General features: G+C 33.9%; 1 protein-coding gene across 10 annotated transcripts in view; it reads left to right on the top strand.

Annotated features, from left to right (window-relative positions):
* Positions 1-23,670, top strand: part of NAALADL2 (N-acetylated alpha-linked acidic dipeptidase like 2) — a 1,341,335-nt gene that overhangs the window by 1,018,190 nt on the left and 299,475 nt on the right. For all 10 annotated transcript variants that reach the window (XM_078432146.1, XM_078432147.1, XM_078432148.1 and 7 more), the window contains 2 exons: positions 269-474; positions 5,111-5,230. In XM_078432146.1, coding sequence (XP_078288272.1) covers positions 269-474; positions 5,111-5,230 — 326 coding nt within the window. The remainder of the gene's footprint in view (positions 1-268; positions 475-5,110; positions 5,231-23,670) is intronic.

Raw genomic sequence — 23,670 nt, 5'->3', positions numbered from 1 at the left:
ACTTCATTAATTAAAATGCGTGTTGTAAAGGACAGTAATATGGATCTAAGCTTTGGAATCATAATTGAGTTCAGCAGCTGCCTCTGCTTTGATATACACAGATGTGTGAATCAAGACAGTGGGTGAAAAATGTTAAAGTAGTCTTAATTATTAGAACAATTTTACATAATTGTTGCTCGGTTGTGCAATAGGATTATGTAAATGTCATTAAATTTATTGTTAGGGTTTATATTTTGTGTTAATGGCCCTTGTTTTCTTCTGTTTCCAGATCGGTATATCGTAGTTGGCAGCCGCCATCACACTGCGTACAGTTATTATGGACAAGAATGGGCCAGCAGCACTGCCATAATCACAGCTTTTATCCAGGCCTTGATGTTAAGAGTTAAGAGAGGGTGGAGACCAGACCGCACAATTGTTTTCTGTTCATGGGGAGGAACAGCTTTTGGCAATATTGGCTCATATGAATGGGGAGAGGTAAATGTACATTAATTAATATGTTCTTCTGGCTCTCGTGCACTCACTGTCTCTTTTTGACTGACAAAATAAAGTTGTCAAAACCAAGGATAAGAATGTGCCTCTCAACCATCTGCTAATTTGTTGAGATCACCTGTAAGAATGAGGGGGAATTAGATCACAGTGAATTATGTATGACCTGCAACTACCTTACTCTTGCTGCTACCAGACCTATAGACTATGATATACCCACAATTGTGTTTGCCTGGTTATTGTATTTCTCCTTAGACAGGTTGACAATTACTGGACAAGAAAAGATCAAGTGATGCATGCAATTACTTTTTTTCTTTTTAACTTTCTAGCAATTATCTGGAATTAGGAAACAATCTGTTATGTTAAATGTCTACTACTCTAGCATTATATCTTAGCTCTACAGTTTGTAGATTGGCCTCAAAATATTGGTTTCCTTTCTTTTTCCCTTTCTTCCTCCCTCCCTCTACTCAATTCTCCTATTTTTTTTTAATGTTTATTTATTTTTGAGAGAGAGAGAGAGAGAGAGCAATTTGGGAAGGGACAGTGAGAGAGGGAGACACAGAATTTGAAGCAGGCTCCAGGCTCTGAGCTGTCAGCATGGAGCCCCAGGTGGGGCTCGAATTCACGAACCATGGGATCATGACCTGAGCTAAAGTTGGACATTTAACTGACTGAGCCACCTAGGTACCCCTCAATCTTCCTATTCTTATACCTCTATCTTTCTGTCTCTTCTGCATCTACCTATTAACCTATCTATCTATCTAAACTACCTTAGGAAGCCTTTATTCAAATGAAATCTAGCATACAGTGGATCATTGTTAGAATACCACTGGAATATTTAAGTTTCAAACCTTTTGATATGTCTCTGTTTCACAAATGCACTGTATTTTTAATGGGATATAACAACCAATAATTGGATTGATGCCATATTAAAAATAATGAAAATATTGTAAAACTCTCAGATATTCTATTTACTTTGTGATTTTTTTTTAAAAAAGAAGTTTAGTGGGAAAATGTAGGGGAAAAAATCTATACAATTTTATCTAAGAAAATAAAACAATTTGATATTCTAGTTTGTTTGCTGCCTCAGCTTTGGGGAAAAAAGAATCCTAAATATCTAAGGGCAAATTCTATTATTTCATTTTTTTATTTAAGTACTCATAACAAAGATAAAATGTCTATTGACTATAAAGAAAATATCAAAAATATACAAAAGAAAATAGCAAGCATCTTTTTTAATTTGAAAAATAAGAAGTCTTAAAAGTGGGAAAATTTTAGTGTAAAATTTATCAAGATATACACATTGCAAATTAGAATACTTGTCTATACTCAAATTAGTTGTGTGAATGTTTATTCCATATTCAAAAGAACTAATTCAAATGAACAAATTCCATTGATGAAAGAACCTTTTTAAATTGACAAATTTTTAGTAAGATGGCAAATGTAATAGCTAAACCAACCTCTCAAACTTCTATTCCAAATTACTTACTTTAAAGACATAATCAAGTTATGCAAGTTGGGGAATATATATGTGAATTGGGCTGATTTTAGTATTTAATGTTTTTTAATCATAAAGAAAACAATACTTTAGTTTTCTTGCAACAGTAAGGTGTGTTTTTAAAAAGTATCCTCAAGATTCTTTTCAAATTCCAAAAATTTATTCCACTGTATCATACAGCCTTCTCCATATCTATCTAGTAACTTTCATAATAAATTTGTGTTAATCCTAAATTAACATGTATATTCCTAAACTATGTTCTTTCTCAAATTAGGCTTGTCCAACAGCAGACATTCTAAACTTATATATCCTGAGCCCCTATGCATGGGGAAGTTTATTGCAAAAAGTCTTTGCATTTATTTGAGCATCAAGCATCATAGTTTGTAAGTTGAATCAATATTATGGCCTTACATGTATGTAAGCAATTATATTTTCAAATTAAGTAGATTTTTTGTGGTTAATAAAATATAAATTTATTTGTAAGCTTTACTGAATTCATTTTATCTTTTAATAATTTTGTATTTTCTCTATCAGTAGATACAACTAAAAAATCTATAATGTAGGAGTTCATAGGAAAAAGTGTGTCAAAAAAAAATCTCTTACATTCAGTTAGAGTAGAACTTACATTCAGTTCTACATTCAGTAGAACAGAGTAGGGACCTCTGTTCTAACATATTTATGTGTGTATGCATGTTTGGCAACTAACTATTCATTCAGTCATTTTCTTACTTTTTCCATGACTAGGTAGGCAAAGATATATGAGTAAAGAAAATGGTGAGTAAGAACATGGTGAATAACATATAGATTTGATTATTGGCTCATAGAGTATACTATATAAAATTACTCTATCTCAGAAGATTATTACAATACTGTTCATAAAGCCATTTTGTAACTATCTGGCTGAGAAGGAATTTAGGAAACTATTAGCTTTTCCATTCTGTCTACTTTTACCAAACTACCCCTGAGAATGAAACCTTTTCTTTTAGACTAAAGTCAATGTAAGCTCTAAATTGATTTCCTAGTGAAGCTGAGTAAGGAAAGCACCTGTTGACATGTCGTATTGCCCTATTTAATTTTGCTTGCACAGGAACACCTTGGAACCCATAGTTGTAATTAAAAAGGTTAGGTGATATTGGTCAATAGACTTAAAACTGTAATTTATAGTGATAGAGTTATTTTTATTTTTTTAATTGAATCAATAATAATCTTGATCCTTGAGGAATATTATCATACTTTTTACTAAATAAATAGTACCATTGTTAAATAAAATAGTACCATTTACTAAAGAAAAGTACCATTTCTTCTATTCAAGATGCTTCATTTTTCACAGGCTACTGTGGATGTTACAGTCAAAAGTCAGACTTCAAATTCTTTCTGACATAACATGGATGGTCTTAGGCAAAATTAATTTCTCCAAGACTTGATCCTCCAATGAATATACTAGCATGAGGTTCTCATGAGTGTTAAATGGACTAACATATATATATATACATATACATATATATGTATGTGTGTGTGTATATATATGTATATACTATATATATATATACTATATATACTATATACTATATATATATACTATATATATGCATACTATATATATACAATATACATATAGTGTCTATGTGGTAGTATGTAAATATGTAAAAAAAAAGTGCTGTTTTTCCACAGCACTTGTTGAACAATTTTTTAAGGGACATCTTTTTTTAAACAGTATTATGTGTAAAGCAGAGTATTTAAGCTTAAGGTCATCATTCCTATTCATTTAAAATATTTACTAATTTTAGGTGTGCCTGAGTAGTTCAGTTAGTTAAGTGTCCAACTCTTGCTTTTGGCTCAGGTCGTACATGATCTCACTGTTTATGAATTTGAGCCCTGTGTTGGGCTCTGCACTGACAGTGTGGAGCCTGCTTAGGACTCTCTCTCTCTCTCTCTCTCTCTCTCTCTCTCTCTCTCCCTCTCCTTCTGCCCCTCCTCCTCATTCTCTCTCTCTCTCCCTCTCTCCTCTTTCTCTCTGTCTCATAAAAAATATTTATTTTAAATGAAATGTCTTTTCAGCTCTCTTGCAGAGGTATAGCTGAATGTTCAACTTGAAATAGGGATAATATTATTGATTTGTTAGGTGCACATGCCCTTATAGTCTTCCATCTCATAGTGTTGGAGAAAGAAAAGTAAGTTCCTAAGACATGAAGTTGTTCAGTTTTTAAGTCATTTCCATAGAATTGTCACCATGATAATTAGTCATTAAATATGTGTGCAAGAAAGGAGGAAAATAATAGAAGACCTTCTTAGTGCACCTTATTAATAGGCTTAGTGGTATTCAGTTTGGGGAATAGTTCAGCAGAGAAGTAGAGAAACCATTCTGCTGAAATCATTTTATGCTACTCATGTGCATAAAATGTATCAGGTTTTATTTCAGGTAATATGTGCAGGGACAAAGGTGTATTATGCCCCATTTTGCTCAGAATAAAGAGCCACTTATGTAAAAATTAGCTCATTGTCTCAAAGGAAAGGCCTAGTTTGATTAATCACTGAAATAGTTTACCCATGAATTATTCTCTAATTCAATAACTATAAAATCAAGTTCTGTGTCTAGAACAAACTTTCCATTCTGTATTCTAAAGTTGAATCACATACGATGTTAACCATTTAAGAGCATTTTCTTTTAAAATTTGACTTTTTTCAGGAACGTGCTTAAAATTATTTTGTCATGGGGAGCCTGGGTGGCTCAGTCAGTTGAGCGTCTGACCTTGACTCAGGTCATGATCTCACAGCTTGTGAGTTCGAGCCCTGCGTCGGGCTCTTTGCTGACAGCTCAGAGCCTGGAGCCTGCTTCGGATTCTGTGTCTCCCTCTCTCTCTGCCCCAACCCACTCACATTCTGTCTCTGTCTCTCTCAAAAATAAATAAACATTAAAAAAATATTTTGTCACATATGATATGTAACTCCTTACCCTCTTTATTTAAAATCCTTTTATGACCTTTGTACACTCTAATAGAATAGATTTTTTAAAAACAGTTGTATACTATGGTGATTTTTAGTAGAAAGTATTTCTTATTCAACATATAAATGATAAATTAGAATCTGTTACTTTTATCATGATAAATATTTTTTTGTTTGTTTCAGGATTTCAGGAAGGTTCTGCAGAGAAATGTTGTGGCTTACATTAGTCTCCATAGTCCCATAAGGGGTAACTCAAGTCTATATTCTGTAGCTTCACCATCTCTTCAGCAACTGGTGGTAGAGGTAAGATGAACTAGTTTTTAATAAAACGATCATACAAAATTGCCTATTCTCCATAATTTGGCATATCTTGATGTTTTCACTTTTTTAATATGCATAAAACCATCTATGTTTTTATTATTTATTTATTCATTTACTTATTTACTTATTTATTTATTTTGAGCGCGTGAGAGACAGACAGAGAGAGAGAGAGCGAGAGAGAGAGAGAGAGAGAATACTAAGCAGGCTCCACATAGTCAGCACCAAGCCCTACATTGGGCTTGATCTCATGACCCGTGAGATCATGACCTGAGCTGAAATCGGGAGTCGGACACTTAACCAACTGAGCCATCCAGGAGCCGCCAAACCATCTATTTTAAGGAACTATCTATTACTAATTTTTTATCAATATTCCTTTAACCAATTTCTTATGTTCTGCAATTCTGCATCCTGCATTTGCTATGGTGATAGTTGTAGATAACATTTTATAGTTATAGAGAACATATATAAAAATATAAATTTATTTCTTAAAAATTGAAATTCAGATTTCAAGTTCCCAATTCTATTGATCTTGACATTTTGTGGTAAATTTGGTTACTTTTAGATTTCTCCCCCCTCATTCATGTTTTGAGCAAATTTGGGACCTGCCCTATGTTTTCAACAATATTGTACTCTGCCTAAAAGCAGGATCTATGTCTAGTTCCTAGAATATAGTGATAACTAATTAAAGATATTTAGAAAATATTATTTGAAAAATACTATGGGAAAGGACAGCATTCATTTTCCTAAAATGTAACTTGAAAAATAATCATGTAGTTTGTGATAATGTCTCACTAGAGATATTTATTTATTTATTTTAAATTTTGTTACTTCTGGTCTGTTTCAAATAATTTTCCAGAACATCTTTCCTGTTTGTTAGTTGAGTTCATGCTTTTATTTTTCAATCTTTTTATGACTTATACTACAGATAAAATGATACATGTTATTCTTCAGAATGAAAGTAATCATGCCACCACTGGAGGGTGGTTTCCTCCCACCCCAAAAGGTTATTGGTGTGTATTCGAAATGACCTTTTCAATGCCCGCGGTTTCCAGTGAGTGTCATAGAAACTGAACTAGAAAAAAAGAGAGATAATGAACAGTGCTTTAGATTAGCCATAATGCCTGATTGAAATGTAATGCAAACTAACATTTTATGACTTTCATAAAGTATTTTCTAGTTTAATAGTTTTCATTGACATTTCCATATGTAGTATAATAAAGAGGACATTATGAAAGATGAAATGGATAAATCTGTACATTTGAGATCAGCCAAACCTCAGTGTGCATGCCCTAAATTATATCCAGTTCTGTAAGTGAATTCCTCATGCACTTTGTACTGCTTTGCATTCTGACTCTCCTACCTGCCTGAAAAAACTCAAAAGAAAATCAGCAGATGTCTCTCTTGGAAAGTTAAGATATTTCTGTACAAGTGAGATATCAAGGAGGATAGCATTAGCTCAAGTATCTCGCAACTGGGGCAGGTTAGTTTAAAATTTGTCTTTTCCTTCTCATGTGTTACAATATTTATATTTTGAGAACCTTGGAAGATATGTAATCATTGAAATTCATAAGCAAATATAAATTAAAAACTGTTAAGTGCTATAAAATCTAGAGAAATATTTATCTATAGAAATTTCTGAGAATAAAATGCTATTTAAAATGTTTTTGCACCATCTTATAACAGAGAACTGTAAAATATTAGCATTTAAACCCAATTATCTAAAAGTACAGTAATGAATAGTGACATGGAAGATGTACCTTTTTATCTGTTTTGGGGAAGACAGTTTTTGTTCTATAGTTTAAAATATTTCTATACTAATCCAAGAATTAGTATATAAATTCTAATTTATTCAAAGAAAAATTCCTTTCAGTTGAAAGAGAGTATATGTATGTTCTATAGGACAATTTAGAAAGGTAGGATTATCAGAGATTCAAAAAAACAAAAGCATATGCAATTTTAAAAAATGGGAATTACCTAACTATCTATATTGAGTTTTATTAACACAAAGCAAATATACAGGGTAATTTAAGATATATTTTACATACAATAATTCAATGCCAGTATTTTTCATTAAAATGTGTCAACACACTTAAAAATATAAAGGGGAAGAGAACTGAAGGAAACAAAACCTCACAGTAATTTGTATAATTTAAAATAACGTAACACCAGTGGCATTTTAAAAAGAAAGATTTAAAACATTTCTTTCAAAAGAAAGGAACTGATTAACCGATTATAACATCAGAACATAAGTAACTTTACATACAAAGACAAAGATATTTTATTAATCTTCAGGACCTCTGTATTTCATCATTTTACTTAGATTCTGTTACCATATGCAAACACATGTTTCATATAAGGTAGTATAGACCAAACAACCAAGCAGAAACAAATTAAAAATGATTTTTCTACAAAGAACAATATTTTTTTTTATAAAGCATGCTGACTAAATTGTGAATGACATAAGATTATACAGAATTGTAGGTACTCTTGTATAGCAATGTGCAGAATCAAAAAAACAAAACTTTCTAAGTCCATGTGACAGAAATAAGTATATCAGATGTAGTCTTTAAAGTTTAATATACAGTACTACATTTATTTTAAAGACTCTACAATTATAGGATAGTTTTTTTTTACATTTATTTATTTTTGAAAGACAGCACTAGTGGGGGAGGGGCAGAGAGAGAGAGAGAGAGAGAGAGAGAATCCAAAGCAGGCTCCAGGCCCTGAGTTGTCAGCACAGAACCTGATGCTGGGCTCGAACTCACAAACCATGAGATCATGACCTGAGCCAAAGTCGGATGCTCAACGAGCTGAACCACCCAGGTGCCCGTATATTATAGGATATTTTAATGGACTATCAGCTTGGTAAGAAAAAATAAAAGTGAAGTAGTTACCCTAAATCAAATAGCTGTTCAAATTTCACAAATAATGTGTTATCCCGATCAAGGAAGATGACAGTTTCATTGTCCTTGGCCCATTAGATATTGATATGCTATTATTTTTGTTTAAGTTAGATTTACTGGATGAATCGAAATAATAATTTACATATAGTAACTAATGTTCTCCCTTCTTAAGTATCAGGTTGATGAATTTTGACAAGTGTGTACAAGCAGGTAAACACCATGACAATCAAGATACACAGTATTTCCATCTCAAAAATTTCCCATCGTAGCCCTTTGTATTCAGTCTCCTCTCTTCTTCCCTAGTTCCTGGCAAAGACTGATCTGATTTTTGCCCAAATGTTTTTTTTTTTCTTTCAGAATAGCATAAATAATGGAATCTTTCAGTATATAGTCCTTTCTGTGTGACTTCTTTTACTTGGCATAATGATTTTTTATTTTTTTTAATGTTTAATTTTGAGAAAGAGAAAGAGCATGAGCAGTGGAGAGGCACAGAGAGAGAGACAGAGACAGAGACAGAGACAGAGACAGAGAATCCAAAGCAGGCTCCTGTCAGTGCAAAGCCCCATGTGGGGCTTGAACCCATGAACTGTGAGATCATGTTAAAGTATGCCCATGTTGTTACATGAGTCAGTACTTTTACAACATCTCTGACAAGGAAAACAAGTCAATCATGTCTGGGATGAACGCAACGTATATTTGTAGCTCTTCCTCCACTTTGGTATTCTAGCTCTGATTTTGAGGACTGACGTTAAGAAAAGAAGCCATTTCTCTGAAGTTAGTCTACTAAATTTGAACTAAATCATACTGAGTGGAGAGGATGCAATTTTTTGAGGATTCAGGTAGGTTTGGTGAATCTGAATCTACTACCAGTGACTACAGCTTTTTCTTAGAACTCATGAAAGGTTGACGTTAAAAAAAATTACCTAAAGAATAATGAAAAGCTGATGGTTACCAAAGCTAAATAATAGGAACATGAGATTTCATTGTACTGCCCTCTCTTCTTTTGTATTTATTTGGAAATTTTCATGATCACTTGAAAAAAAACTCAAAAAAAACAGTTTTTCTAAATTGTAACACTGATAACTAATAAATTAGTTTGTCTTCTGAAAGGAGTAATAATCTACCAGTGAGCTACCCACTGAACAGTAAGTAAGAGGCAAAAACTAAGGCTTTATGTGGTTGGTTTTTTCCTGTTACTTTTGTTACCATTTTGAACCAGCATTTCTGCTTTCTTTGTGCTACCAATATTTTCCCAAAAAATAATAATTAGTTCACTTAAAGCAGCTTGTAACTTTTGAAATTAAAAAATCTCCATTTGAAAAACTAAAAATTAAATATAAATATTTTTAAATCCCTATTTCAGAAGTGGCTATATATTTTCAAATTATAATTACCTCGCTGTATCCTTTGCAAAAATATTAACTTCATAGTAATATTTTACTTATTTACATTTTAGTATACAAAAATACAGGGAAATAACTTTTTTTAATATGAAATTTATTGTTGAATTGGTTTCCATACAACACCCAGTGCTCATCCCAACAGGTGCCCTCCTCAATACCCATCACACACCCTCCACTCCCTCCCATCCCCCCATCAACCCTCAGTTTGTTCTCAGTTTTTAAGAGTCTCTTCTGGTTTGGGTCCCTCCCTCTCTAACTTTTTTTTTTCCTTCCCCTCCCCCATGGTCTTCTGTTAAGTTTCTCAGGATCCACATAAGAGTGAAAACATATGGCATTTGTCTTTCTCTGTATGACTTATTTTACATAGCATAACATTCCAGTTCCATCCACATTGCTACAAAAGGCCATATTTCATTCTTTCTCATTGCCACGTAGTATTCCATTGTGTATATAAACCACAATTTCTTTATCCATTCATCAGTTGATGGACATTTAGTCTTTTTCCATAATTTGGCTATTGTTAAAAGTGCTGCTATGAAACTTTTTTTAAACTTATAGTGGTACTGTGCATTATAGACACATTATAGACACATCATATCAAAAAAGTAAGTTAATTACATAAAACAACAAATTTTTGACAAAATCCATTAAAACATTTTATTTATTTTTTAATGTTTATTTGAGAGAGAGAGAGAGAGAGAGAGAGAGAGAGAGAGAGAGAGAGAAAGCTGGGGAGGGCCAGAGAGAGAGGGGGACAGAGATTTCAAAGTCAGGCACTTAACCAACTGAGCCATGCAGGCACCCCTCCAGTAAAACATTTTAAATGAACTAAGTCTTTTGTTGTGAATTCTTCTTCCAGTCTGTGGCTTGACATTTCACTCTCTTCCTGTAGCAACATACCTTAATTATTAATCTTATACAAATCTTCTAAACAGCATTTGTTTTTCCAGAATCTGATATAAAGCATGGCGAACTTAATTTGGCATTGATGTTTAAAGAGCATTATAAACCTTTATTATCTACTCTCTCATTCACAAGCATTTGAGTGAGATAGATGATAGACAGATAGATAGATAGATAGATAGATAAATAGATAGTAGATAGAGATACTTTTCATTCTACTGTGGATTATATAATATTCTATAGAGATGAATAGAGTCCCGATGCCTCCTAAATGAGTAGGGAATAAAAAGGGAATAAAAGATCTTTTAAGATCCATTTTTTAAGAAAAATCTTCTTTGAAAATAATTTCCATTGACTCCTTAAATGTTCAATAAAGGATATATAGGTCAATGTCCTCTTAGTTAATGAAACACAACTGTCTTCATGCAAATTTAGTTGTGAAATTAAAGATAAAATAAGATTACTCCCCAAATAAAAATTTTAAATATTAGGATATGATACTAACATATATCTCTCTCTGTTCCTCTGTCTCTCTGTCTCTCTCTGTCTCTCTCTCTGTCTCTCTCTCTGTCTCTCTCTCTATCTCTCTCTGTCTCTCTCTCTATATATATATTGCTGTTTCACCTTTATTTTTTGAAATAATTTTTCATAGTTCACAGAAGGTATTGATTTTGCCTTTAGAAAAATAGAATTTGATCATCCATATATTAGTCAGTGCTCTATAAATCTCAAGTAAATAGTGAAGAACTTTCTAAGAGGTTATTTTGGGGAATCCTCAAGCATTTGTACATATGAAAGTAGTCAATCTCGCTATATTCTTCTTAAATGTCACTTTTGAAACACCTGTGAGACACTGGTAAACCTGATCAACACTAAACTATTGCATCAATGTTGTAAAACTGTCCACATGATGCACAATGTTGTTGTTATGTTTTTAGGCCATGAAAAAAGTAGCAAAGCTGTTTTTCAGTTTTATAGTGTTTTTTTTTTAATTTTCATGTTTTATTTTTTAATACCAAGAACTGCCCACTAGAAAATATAGTACATATATCTCAATTCAACTGCATACATTAGAGCATTGAGCCCAGAACCAGACTACACTATTACTTCATTATGAATAGCACAGTCTGTTTCAGAGCTCTAAAATATGATAAATATTTTTATAAAGAACCCAACTGTATATGACGTTGTTGTAGGTATTGTAGGGAACAAAATTGCAGATGAAATGTCCCTGTTACTCTGGAGCTTATGACTTTACCACAAACCTAAGACATGCATAAGTAGCTAAAATATAGGGGTGAGTGTGATAGGACTATACTGGAATTCACAGGAAAGACGCAAATGAAATCAGTTTAATTCAGAATCATGCATCATATAACAGTGGCAAAAAGATTGAATATACTCAGAATCTTGAGGAAATTTAGCGGTCTGTCTTGTCAAGGCCCAATATTTTGATCATGTAAACGAACTGCTCTTTTACTGAACCACCCAATGCTTCTTTTCAAATCACACAACTGATGTCCATTTCCATTTCCTTGCTCAAATCAAGTGTAACTTTGTTATGCTTCTGATTTTTTTCTCGTGTGGAGGGGTACTGGACTGCTACAGCTGTGTCTGCTGTGGTACTTGTACAGTTGCTACTAAGTGCCACAGGGCTGGTTTCCATTCTGCCTGATCATGTCACTGTTCTCTAAGGGGTCGAAGCAAGACCTAGGAGATATTTTAGTCCTAGATGGTAAAATGCTTGAGTTTCCAGAAGTCTGATTTTCAAAAAAACAGTTATTAAATTAATTTTTTTTTCTCTCGGGAGCACCTGGGTGGCTCAGTCTGTTAGGCGTCTGCCTCTTGATTTCAGCTTAGGTCACAATCTCTATGGTTTGTGAATTTGAGCCCCCCATTGGGCTCTGCGTTGACAGCACAGAGCCTACTTGGGATTGTTTCTCTCTCTCTCTGAGCCTTCCCACTTGCAGTCTATCTCTCTCTCTCAAAATAAATTTAAAAAAAAACTTAAATTTTGTTCTCTTGATTTTATTTTTACACACTGTGGAGTTAAAATAACTAGTCCTAGTATGCTATGGCTGCCCTAACAGAATACCACAGTGTGGGTTCCTGAAAGAACAGAAATGTGTTTTCTTAGAGTCCGCAGGCTAGAAGTCCAGGTAAGATTCAGGCAGGGCAAATTTCTCCTGAGGCCTCTCTCCTTGTCTTGCAAAAACCGGCTTCTCACTGTGTCTTCACATGTTCTTCCCTGTGTATGTTCATCCCTGGGGTCTCTTCAACTTCTTATAAGGACACCAGTCCTACTGGATTAGGGCTCCCTCCTTATGCTCTCATTTAACTTTAATGACCTTGAAGGCCCTACCTCCAAGTATGGTCACATTGTTGGCTAGCTTTCAACCCCTGAATTTTGGGAAGAGACAATTGAGTCCATAATACTGACCAAAATGCAAAGTGGTAGAGTACAGAAGGTATAGTGGTCGAGTTAAAATAGCTGTCTTTTCTTTTTCCCTTTCTGTCTTGTTGATCATTTTAATACAGAGTACTGAAACAAAGCTTAATTTCTATTCTACTTGCCCATAAAATATAAAAGTAAAACTGACTGTGAAACGTTCTCTACTGGCTTGTCTTTCATGATACATGACATAGTTTTTATTTGTCTATTTGTTTTTATCTTTGTTAGTTTTTATCTTTTGTTTAGTCTTTAAGGAGAGAAATTCTCTGTGATTTCTTGCTCACTATAAATTACAACTCTTTTCAGTGGATTCTACTTAATTCTACTTAATTTATCCTCCTTTTTGCTGCTTCTACTACCAGTAGCCAACTGAAGTGACCATAAAGACTAATAAACTGATTTAAAATCCTATCTTACACTAATTTACCACTTCAATAAAGTCTCACATTTAAAATTGTGATTCTATTGGCAGGTTAATCTATCTCCTAGTTTTACAATACTTTTCTTTGTGTTAAAACCAAGCAATCCCTCCAGTTTATTACTGTTTTACAAGGTTTTCTGTTCAGTATATGCTAGCAATTTGTAAATCCCTTTTTATTTAAATCTAGACACCAAGGGAAGTCTTAGTCAGATACTGGCTAAAACCTTGAATTTCAGAAGGCAACTGATTTAAATATTTGGATGACATAGCCAAAGAACAGGGCAAACAATTAGAGATATTAACATATTAATAAATTGAGTGTGAACTCATCCATATAATCAAAATGAATGTCACATTCTTAAAATGGCTTTAGCTGAGTTAGTTTTAGTCTGTGACTTTTTAAAAATATTTATTTATTTATTTTGACTAAGAGAGAGAATGCAAGCCAGGGAGGGACAAAAAGAGAAAGAGAGAAAACCTCAAGCAGATGAGGCTCAAACCCACAAACCTTAAGCTCATGACCTGGGAGTAAATCAAGAGCCATATGCTTACATGACTGAGCCACATAGGCATCCCTAATGTGTGATTTTTTTTAATGTTTATTTATTTATTTTTGAGGGAGAGAAAGAGAGAGAGCATGAGGAGGGAAGGGGCTGTCGTGCAACTCAGTGTGATGCAAGAGGAAAGGGTTACTGAGTCCAAATGGCTTGGAACAATGAGAGCCCCAAAGGGACTGCACCAAGAAAAACTTTTAAGCAGGAGAAGACTGAGTGAAGCCCTGACTTGGGTAGTTCTCTTATATTTATTGGGGAGTGAACAGTAGTATGTGAAAATGAAAACAGAAAAATAAGATAATATCATGTGAGACATACCATGACCCTAACTACATGACTGCCTATGCATATACATCATCTTGGAAGGAAAAAACTTCAGCTATTTTTAGCATATGTTGTTTCCAGCATGTCTTGTTTTTCCCTTGGCTGAGCAGCTACTGGGTTCAGAATGTGCTGCCTTCAGCATGCACTGCTCTTGTCTTACTTTATCTCTTCTGTCCTCTGTATTCCCACAAGGGACAGAGAGGGAGCGAGAGAGAGAGAGAGAATCCCAGGCTCTTTGCTGTCAGTGCAGAGCCTGATGCAGGACTCGAACTCACAAACCCTGGGATCTTGACCTGAGCTGAAATCAAGAGTTGGATGCTTAACTGACAGAGTTGCCCAGGCACCCCAGTCTGACGTTTTGATTAGTATATTAGACACCAGACCTCTATAGGACTCAAAAGAATAACCATTTACTCAGGAGAAGTATTAGTGAATCACCACTTTTGGCAGGTTAGATAAAACTGTTTCACCTATATGTATGTACCAGGAACATACAGCATCACCTATACAGCATCATTAATGAAGTATACTACACTTTACCATTTTAAAAAATGAAACTTATTCTGGTGAACTAGTTGTCCTTTATCTCCACTTGATCTTTAATCTCTTTTGGTTAGAAACCTAACTTAACTGATGTCATCGATTAAGTATCTATATAGCCGTTACAATAGTAATGTTTTGCCCTTATGATATATGACATTTTATTTAAAATTTTTATGAGTAATTAAATTAAACAGAAATAGTTTCATGCTTAAAAATTTTTTTTCAAATATATCTACTGGGATGATTTTAGTTTCTATTGGCATATGCTTACCAAAAGTAAGTTGTATAAATTATGATTCCTTTGCTTTTGTTTGTTATTTCTGTTTTTTTTTTTTAAGTTTATTTATTTATTTTGAAAGAGAGCATGTAAGCAGGGGAGGGACAGAGAGAGAGAATCCGAAGCAAGCTCTTCACTGTTTAGCATGGAGCCTGATGCTGGCCTTGAACTCAGGAACCATGAGATCATGGCCTAAGCGAAAATTAAGAATTGGATGCTTAACTGACTGAGCCACACAGCCACCTCTGTTATTTCTATTTTAAAGGGGCATGTTAACCAAGCAATTTTGTATTTGTGTTGATATTTTGTATTTGAATGGCCCACTTGTTTTTTAAACAAAATAATTTTTTCCTATATACCAACAATGAATTACCTGATGGAGAAATTTAAAATGCAATGCCATTTACAATAGCAATGAACACAATAAAATACTTAGGGATAAATTTAATCAAAGGAGTGAAAAACATGTACACTGAAAACTGTAAGAAATTGATGAAAAAGAAGAAGACACAAATAAATGGAAAAAAGTTCATGTTCTTAAGTTAGAAGGATTGCTATTATTAAAATGGCCATGCTAACAAAGTGGTCTACAGGTTCAATGCAGTCTAGATCAAAATTCCAATGATGGCACACCTGGGTGGCTCAGTAAGTTAAATGTCTGACTCATGATTTCAGCTCAGGTCATAATCTCATGGGTGGTGGGATCAAGCTCCACGTCAGGCTCTGTGCTAACAGCTCAGAGCCTGCTTGGGATTCTCTCTTCCTCTCTTTCTACTCCTCTCTCTCTCTGCCTCTATCACTCTCTCTCTCAAATAAATAAATAAACATTAACAAAAATTCTGATGGCATTTTTCATAGAAATAGAAAAAAGTTATCCTAAAATTTGTGTGGATCCTCAAAAGACCTCAAAGAGCCAAAGTCATCCTGAGAAAGAAGAACAAGTCTGGAAGTATCGCACTACCTGATTTCAAAGCTGTATTACAAAGCTATACTAATCAAAATAGAATGGTACTGGCATAAAAACAAGCACAAAGGCCAATGGAACAGAATAGAGTATACACATAAACCCACGCATATATGGTCAACTAATTTTTGACAGAGTACAAGGAACATACAATGGGGAAAGGACATTCTCTTTAATAAATGCTGTTGGGAAAATTGGATACCCAAATGCAAAATAATGAAACTGGACTAATGTGTGGCATGGCGACTATAGTGAATAATACAACATTATATACTTAAAAAATTTTTTAGAGTAGATCTTAAGTGTTCTAAACACGCACACACATACAATTACCTATGTTCACTCTGTGAGGTGATGGATATGTTAATTATCTTGACCTGGATAATAATTTTACAACATATATGTATATGAAATCATTTTGTACATTTTAAATATATACAACTTAAATGATTTCAAAGAAAAAAATCTAAACTGAAAAATCTAAATAGGCTTTTGGTAAAAATAGCAAAGGAAATAAATGCTTTGGCTAAAAAAAAAGAGTTACCTGAAACAGAAGGGAATTGATATAGTAATAATAACTGAATGCTTGAACAAATAAACGTGATAATGAATCTTTCTTTAAACTCATACTGCCCAATGTGTGCTGTGAAAGGTATACTAAGTAGAACCTTCAGTACGTATCTTATGCGTGACAGTGATCCAGAGGTAAATAGAACATGCAGTCTTACCCAGACTTGTTTTGCTCTAGAACCTTTTTCCTACAGGCATCATGTGAAAATGGTCAGGGAAATGTTGCTTTAAACAAACCCCATAGGCACCTAAAAATTGAATTTTTTACAGAAACTTAAATAAGTATTCACTCCCTTTACTTTGAAAATGGATTTGTTCACAGGGCAAGATCTACAATTCACATATACTTTTTCAGAAACACACCTCAATATACAATGCTGATAAGACTTGAAGGCACTGATTATTCCTTCCCTTTGATCTGGAATTTCACCTGCAAATTTATAGCCTTAAGCATCTTATAATTTGACACTAATCTCTCCACAGTTACTACTGTTAACTATATTTTCTAGTAGGAAAATTATAATTTTAAGACCAGGGTGATAAAATAAATTGAACAGCAGAAGAAATTAAGCTATTTTAACCCTGATATGACAATAGTCCTGAGGGCCATGATAACAATTTTCTGTATGTCTCCAAGGAGTAGAGAAATAATTTCAATTCAGCCTACGGAAGAATTCTCAAAAAGGATGAATTATCTAAAGGTGCTCAAACATTGTACAGGTGTCATGAAGAGGGCTTGAACATTTTTATGGGTGGTTGCTCCAGCCAGTCTTTATTTATGTAAGAATTCACTTGTGAATTCATCCTTTATTTGTGTTTATTTGTTTAGTCTCATAATGTATGTGACAGCCTGCACTTAGTTTCTGGGTTGTTAACTTTCATGTTTATTGCTTATTTATCCATATTGAGCCTTTACAAATTCTGGCTCTAAATCTATAAACTATATATATTAATAGTTGATGAATATAAGAGACCATGACAATTTTAAGTCCAGTTTTGATATTTACAACTCTTTTTTAAATCACTGTAACTGCATAAACATGGAAAGTAGACACATTCATCTGTGATAACCATTTCACCCTGAGTAGCCCCAAATCATTTATGTGTGACAGTCAGTTGCTGATACAGAAAGAGTTAAAGGTGGCAGTAGCCCAGATGGAAAACTGAAATAGACATGAACCTAGAGAAGATTATAAAGAAAAGCTAGTTTAGAATCACAGCATCAAAACTAGTACCCTTTTCTACAGTACACTTTTCCAGGTAAGGTAATTCAGAATTGTTTAGGTTGAAAATTTCAGAAATTGAATAAAGGATACTAATTTATAAATTATGTGTTACATGAAACTTAGTCATCTTTGAAATAAAATGACATAATTTCTAGCTGTATATGGCGCATCATCCAAAATGTTAAGCAAGTTTCACTAATATTCAGTAGGTAATTATAAGTTAAGAATATAATAAGATATTGCAAGATCTCAAAATGAGGTGACAGGCTCAAGATCTTTGGTGAAGATCAACAAAGGTGATTGGCATTTTCACTTTATCCTAGAAATAGGAACTTGATAAAGAACTACATACATTACAAAGGATTTCCTGAAAACTAAGCTATCTCCTTTTATTAGTTTATTGTGCTCTTTGTAGAAAAATTATTAACATTACATGAGCAAAAATAAAAACAATAATCTATAATTTTGCTCAGAGAAAACCACAGAGAATATTTTCCTTTGTGTAATGCGTGTAGATACATCGTTACCAAAAGAAAACTGTATCTGCAATTTTTCCACTCAATGTATTATAAATAGTTTATATTTTAAAATATATATATATTATAATATCTTTGGTACATAAGTGAATCAAGTGAAAGCAAGTATAGGGGGATTTATTGTCATATAACTTTTCCGTAGGTTTGGAATTTTTTTCAAAATAATAAATTCAATTAATGAATGTATTTTATTTCATAGCTATATTACCATTTGTTAACCAACTCCTTTTTTAAGAACATTTATATACTGGGCAAAGGTGTTTGTTTGTTTGTTTGTTTTTAAAATATTTTTTTATGTTTATTCATTTTTGAAAGACAGAGAGACAGAGCACAAACAGGGGTGGGGTAGAGAGAGAGAGGGGGACACAGAATCTGAAGCAGGCTCCAGGCTCTGAGCTGTCAGCACAGAGCCTGACACAGGGCTCGAACTCACTAATAATGAGATCATGACCTGAGTTGAAGTCCAATGCTTAATGGAATGAGCCACCCAGGTGCTCTGGAGTGCCTCTTCTTATGTGCACTTTTTCACAACGTTGTTTTAACTTTGTTTTTCTTATTATTTGCAAATATTCAAGCATAATAGTATATATGTTGCTATTTAATTTATATTTGTTTATGATTGGTTGTATGGGGAGAGGACTGTGTTGTTGGAAGATTGGGAGAACAATAGTGCACATCATAGAGCAATTCCTAGGACAGTGACAGATGTAACTATCCAATGTCCCATTTTCTGATTGAATGGGGTCGTAGATTTGATGCATTATCCTTTCTTCAGATCTTTACTCAAAATCACCTGAGTGAGAAATTCCTGGCTCCAATATTTGAAATATGAAACACCATCCTGACATTTTATATCTCCCTTAGAGCTTTACTTTTTTTCTCTTCAGCACTTATCATGAACACTTTATATATATCTTAATTTTGTTTATTATCACTTTTCCCAGTAGACTATAAACTCCTTGAGAGGAGAGAACTTGGATGGTTTTGGTCATTGCTATATTTCTGTAGTACCTGGTACATAAAGACCAATAATATTTCATGAATAAGTAAATAAGTGGATATTTGTTTTCTTACACATTCTATTTTTATTAAATAAAGCTTGCATATGGGATTTCTGCTTCCAATTGGGATATAAAAAGTTGCAGGGGACTGTTGATTCTACCCTAACAATGAGAACAAGTGAGAAAGATTACAAAAATCACAGTTTTTACAAATCTTAGATAAAACTCTTTTAGAGATCTGAGGCTGGAAATAAACCCAATAAACTGAAATCCAGAAACTGGCAGGTCCTTTGTAGGAGAAAAGGGCTGCTTCAGCCATGGCAGAATGACAAATGAGAAGGGATCTAGGAAAGACATGGGTGAGGAAAAGTCAGCAGAACCAGTAAACTTTTGACAACCCCTGTGAGATGACATGATGATTTAGAATTCTGGTAGCCTCCACTGTCTCCCTTAGACCTGCACTGAGCACATAAGGTAGGAACCAAAGGCTGGAGGCAGGGAAGAACAGCTGTGAGAAATACCTTCAGAACATACCAGATATTTGCCAGTCAAGACGAGCTGCTGAAACCTGGGTTAGGTTTGCTGAGAGAAATCCCTCTGAGGTGTTCCAGATCTTCACTGAGTACAAAGAAGAAGCTGCCAGTGGCTGGAGGCAAGGAAGGATATATGAGAAAAATTACTCTGAGGCACTCAGAATTTTACTGAGTACAAAACAGATTGTTGGAGGTGAGGAGGCAAGATAGGTAAACTGAGAGAAATCCATCCCAGGTACTCCAAACATCAACATGTGAAAGGCAGTAGCTGTTGAAGTTTAGACCAGGGCAGTCAGGCAAAAAGAAATCTCAGAAGCTTTGAAAACCAGTCATAGGACTGGGAGTGAAGATTATTCCAAGCAGGCAAAACAAAACAAAACAACAGAAAACTGGCATTTAGGCTGTAAAACAGAGAGATATCACTCATGGTTTGGACCACTGGCATCTGAACATAAAGATATCACTGGAGTCACATCAGGAATCAGACCTCAGCATGGAGTTCACAATAAATCACACTGTTAGCATAAACTACTGGATAGTTTATGACCTAGGACCTCAAGCATACAAAAGACTCAGGCAGAATATTCCAAGGGCTCAGAGCTCATCTCTCAGGAGTGAAATGTTCTGGGTTTGAGCAATCCAGGCCTGCTAAGTTAACCCTTAACTCCATCCTACACAGAAATGTTAAAATGATTCTTCATAGTGAAAGGAAATAATTTGCAGGGAGAAATTGAGCACCCAAAAGGTAAATATAATCAGTATTTCATGGGAAAATGTAACATATATTTTTTTTAACTCTTTAGATATATCTACTAGAATGGCTAAAGTTAAAAAGACTGTCAACACCATATAGTGACAAATTTTTTGAGTAACTTGAATTCTCATACTTCATCGGTGATAATGTAAAATGGTACCACCACTTGAAATAATGATTTGGCAATTTCTTACAGAGATAAACATATATCAACCATATTACCCAGTAATCGCAAGTCCAAGTATTTATCCAAGAGGGGTACAAATGCGACTATACAAAGATGTGCACAAGAATGTTTGTGAGAGCTGTATACATAATAGTCCAAACTGGAAACAATCTAAATGTCTATCAGTAGAAGAACAGGTAAACAAATTGTAGTTTACTCACACAATGGAATGTACCTAGAAATAAAAAGGAGCAATTTGTTGACACACGTAACATGAAAAGTTATGATTTGCCATAGAAACCAGACACAAGAGTACATATTGTATGTTTCCATTCACTCAAAGTCCTAGAACCAATCTATGGTGAACAAAATCAGAATAGTATTTACCTTGAAGATCTGAGTGTCATTGTACATAAACTTTAATATGTATGTATTCAGGGTAAATCCTAAAAAAAATCATCCACAAAAGGTCCCACCTCTTGCTTAGTGACGTGAAATTTCTAATACTGCTGAGGCTAAGCATAAAATACTGTTGGAAAAGAAAAGGTTACCCACTTCTTAGTAAGAAACAATTAGGGAAACTAAAATATACTTATCTAAGAGATACGTATTAGCCAACATCTAGAAAATCTCAGCATGAATGTTAAAATAATCATTAGATTCTAAGTCTGTTAAAATTACAGTAATTTTATATTCAGTGAATTCTTTAGTTTGCACAGGAGGCTCCTTAAATCTGAAGTTTTCAAGAGGCTGCTGTTCAGTATTAAATTTCCAATCATCAAATGTATCTCAGAAGATAAAATCATGAAAATTGTTAGCTTCAAATATGTATCCATAGACTGAAGACACAGTTTATTTAGCCAAAAGCTTTTTAAGTAACTCAGAAAATCTGTGCAGTTGGCAAAGAAGGCCATGGCCTACAGTATCGTCTTTTAATCTCTCAGTATCTCGAGGAGCATTCAGTATAGAAATACATCTTTCAGCTCCCTTTGAGATAATCTTTCAGAGTGCTGTATCAACTGTCATGTGACATGTTTAGAAATTTCTCAAAAGATCTTTTCATCATGTTGAAAAAGATTCTTATGGACATACTGCTTCATTAAAAGTAGTTTATTTGTGTCAACATGTTCACTAACCTATTAGTTTTATTTGAAATTACTGATTTCTGGGGCACCTGGGTGGCTCAGTCAGTTGTATTTGACTCTTGATTTTGGCTCAGGTCATGATCTCACGGTTGGTGAGTTCAAGGCCCGTGTCAGCTCTGCAACTGACAGAGCAAAGCCTGCTTGGGATTCTTTCCCTCCCTCTCTTTCTGCCCCTCCCCTGTTCATTCTCTCTCTCAAAATAAATAAATAAACTTAAAAAAGAAGAAATTATTGACTTATTTTTATTTATTTTTATTATATTATTATTATTATTATTAATATTATTTTTTATTTTTTATTACTGACTCATCATTTACGGATGAGATTCTGAGGTTTGTCTTAAGGAATTTTATGAGGTAAACATAAGAAGAGATTTAATATAACGTTTGAGATTGCCACTTGGTAATTTACTACTTGGTAATTTACTACTAGAAAATCTTCCAGCTTTTTCTAATTTCCTTAAGCATTTTATTAGGTGAAGGGAATTGAATTATATGTAAGCTTCTTCTCTGCTCATTCCAATAACAACTTTTGAACATGGACACACAATTTGTTTGAGTCTACTGCATTCAGGCATTGTTCCTTAAAATAAACATACCTGCACAAGAAATAAGAATTTTATAAACACACAAAATAAGTACTTGGGAAATAAGCTTTGCAAAGAAATGGTGCTAGCTGAGCAAAATACATATGGATCAAGTTGTTGCAGTATGTATGTATTCTTAACCACACTATATCCTAATAATTGCTTCTTATCCTATTGAAGATATGTACGGAAAATATTTGGAGAAATGCTGAAAAAAGATAGTCATTCTTCAGATAGCATTCACATAGCAACTCATGTGCCAGGCATGAATCAAATTTTATTGAAGTTTACATTTGACTTTTTGGCCTTTTTCTTTCACTGTCCTCTTATTTTCCTCTAGTCCCTATAAACCTCATCTTTCTAGGCTTCTTTATTAATCCTTTTCTCATCCTTCTATTTCTTTATCTTCCTTTCAAGGAAGTTTAACGATGAAGGGCCTAATGTGTCCCCTAACCTATCATTTAAATTTTTTCCTCACTTTTATTTCTTATTTTATGACTGCGTTTGACCTCAATTCAGTCCTCTCTTCTTTTTAAAATCACCTCAAAGGAATGCATTTGTTCTTTCTAGACTAAGTCGCTGATGATCCTCACTTCAAACATAAGGGTCCTATATTAAGATCAATGGGCTACCAGTCTTGGGAGTGTGCATTTGGGTGTTTGGAAGTCACAGCATTGACTACTGAAAGCAGTGCAGACTTCTTTTGCTGAGAAGAATAGAAAGGAAAATTAGTATCATGGATGTGTCAGGTCCTGTACTGAGTACATGCTTATATAGTATTAATTATTTCATTGTGTCCTCTAAATAATTCTACAAGCTTGAAATTTCAGTTAGAGGAGGTACAATTTATTTAGTTTTGCAGCAAAGAATTGCTGGTAATGAAATTAGACTGGCAGACATGTAAATTACAGCCCGGCTTCTTTCACACTTTAGAGCAGCTAGTCCTGGAAAGAGAGCAAAACTATGGCCAACGGGGTCCTTTAGTCAAACAGATGTATTGAGGAGCAAGATAGTTTAGCAGAAGGACTATTTCCCAGCCAAGTGCTTTATTTGGCAAGGGTGAAATTAAAAGGAAAATACAATACAGAAAAATGTCCTTTAACTGTAAATAGTGCATACAAGTGCACAAAGAGTAAAATGTTTCCTATTATTTTAAAAGTT

The sequence above is a fragment of the Panthera onca genome, chromosome C2 (genome assembly GCF_046562875.1).
Source record: "Panthera onca isolate mPanOnc1 chromosome C2, mPanOnc1 haplotype 2, whole genome shotgun sequence".
NCBI lineage: Eukaryota > Metazoa > Chordata > Mammalia > Carnivora > Felidae > Panthera > Panthera onca.
This window is presented reverse-complemented; position numbering and strand designations above follow the sequence as displayed.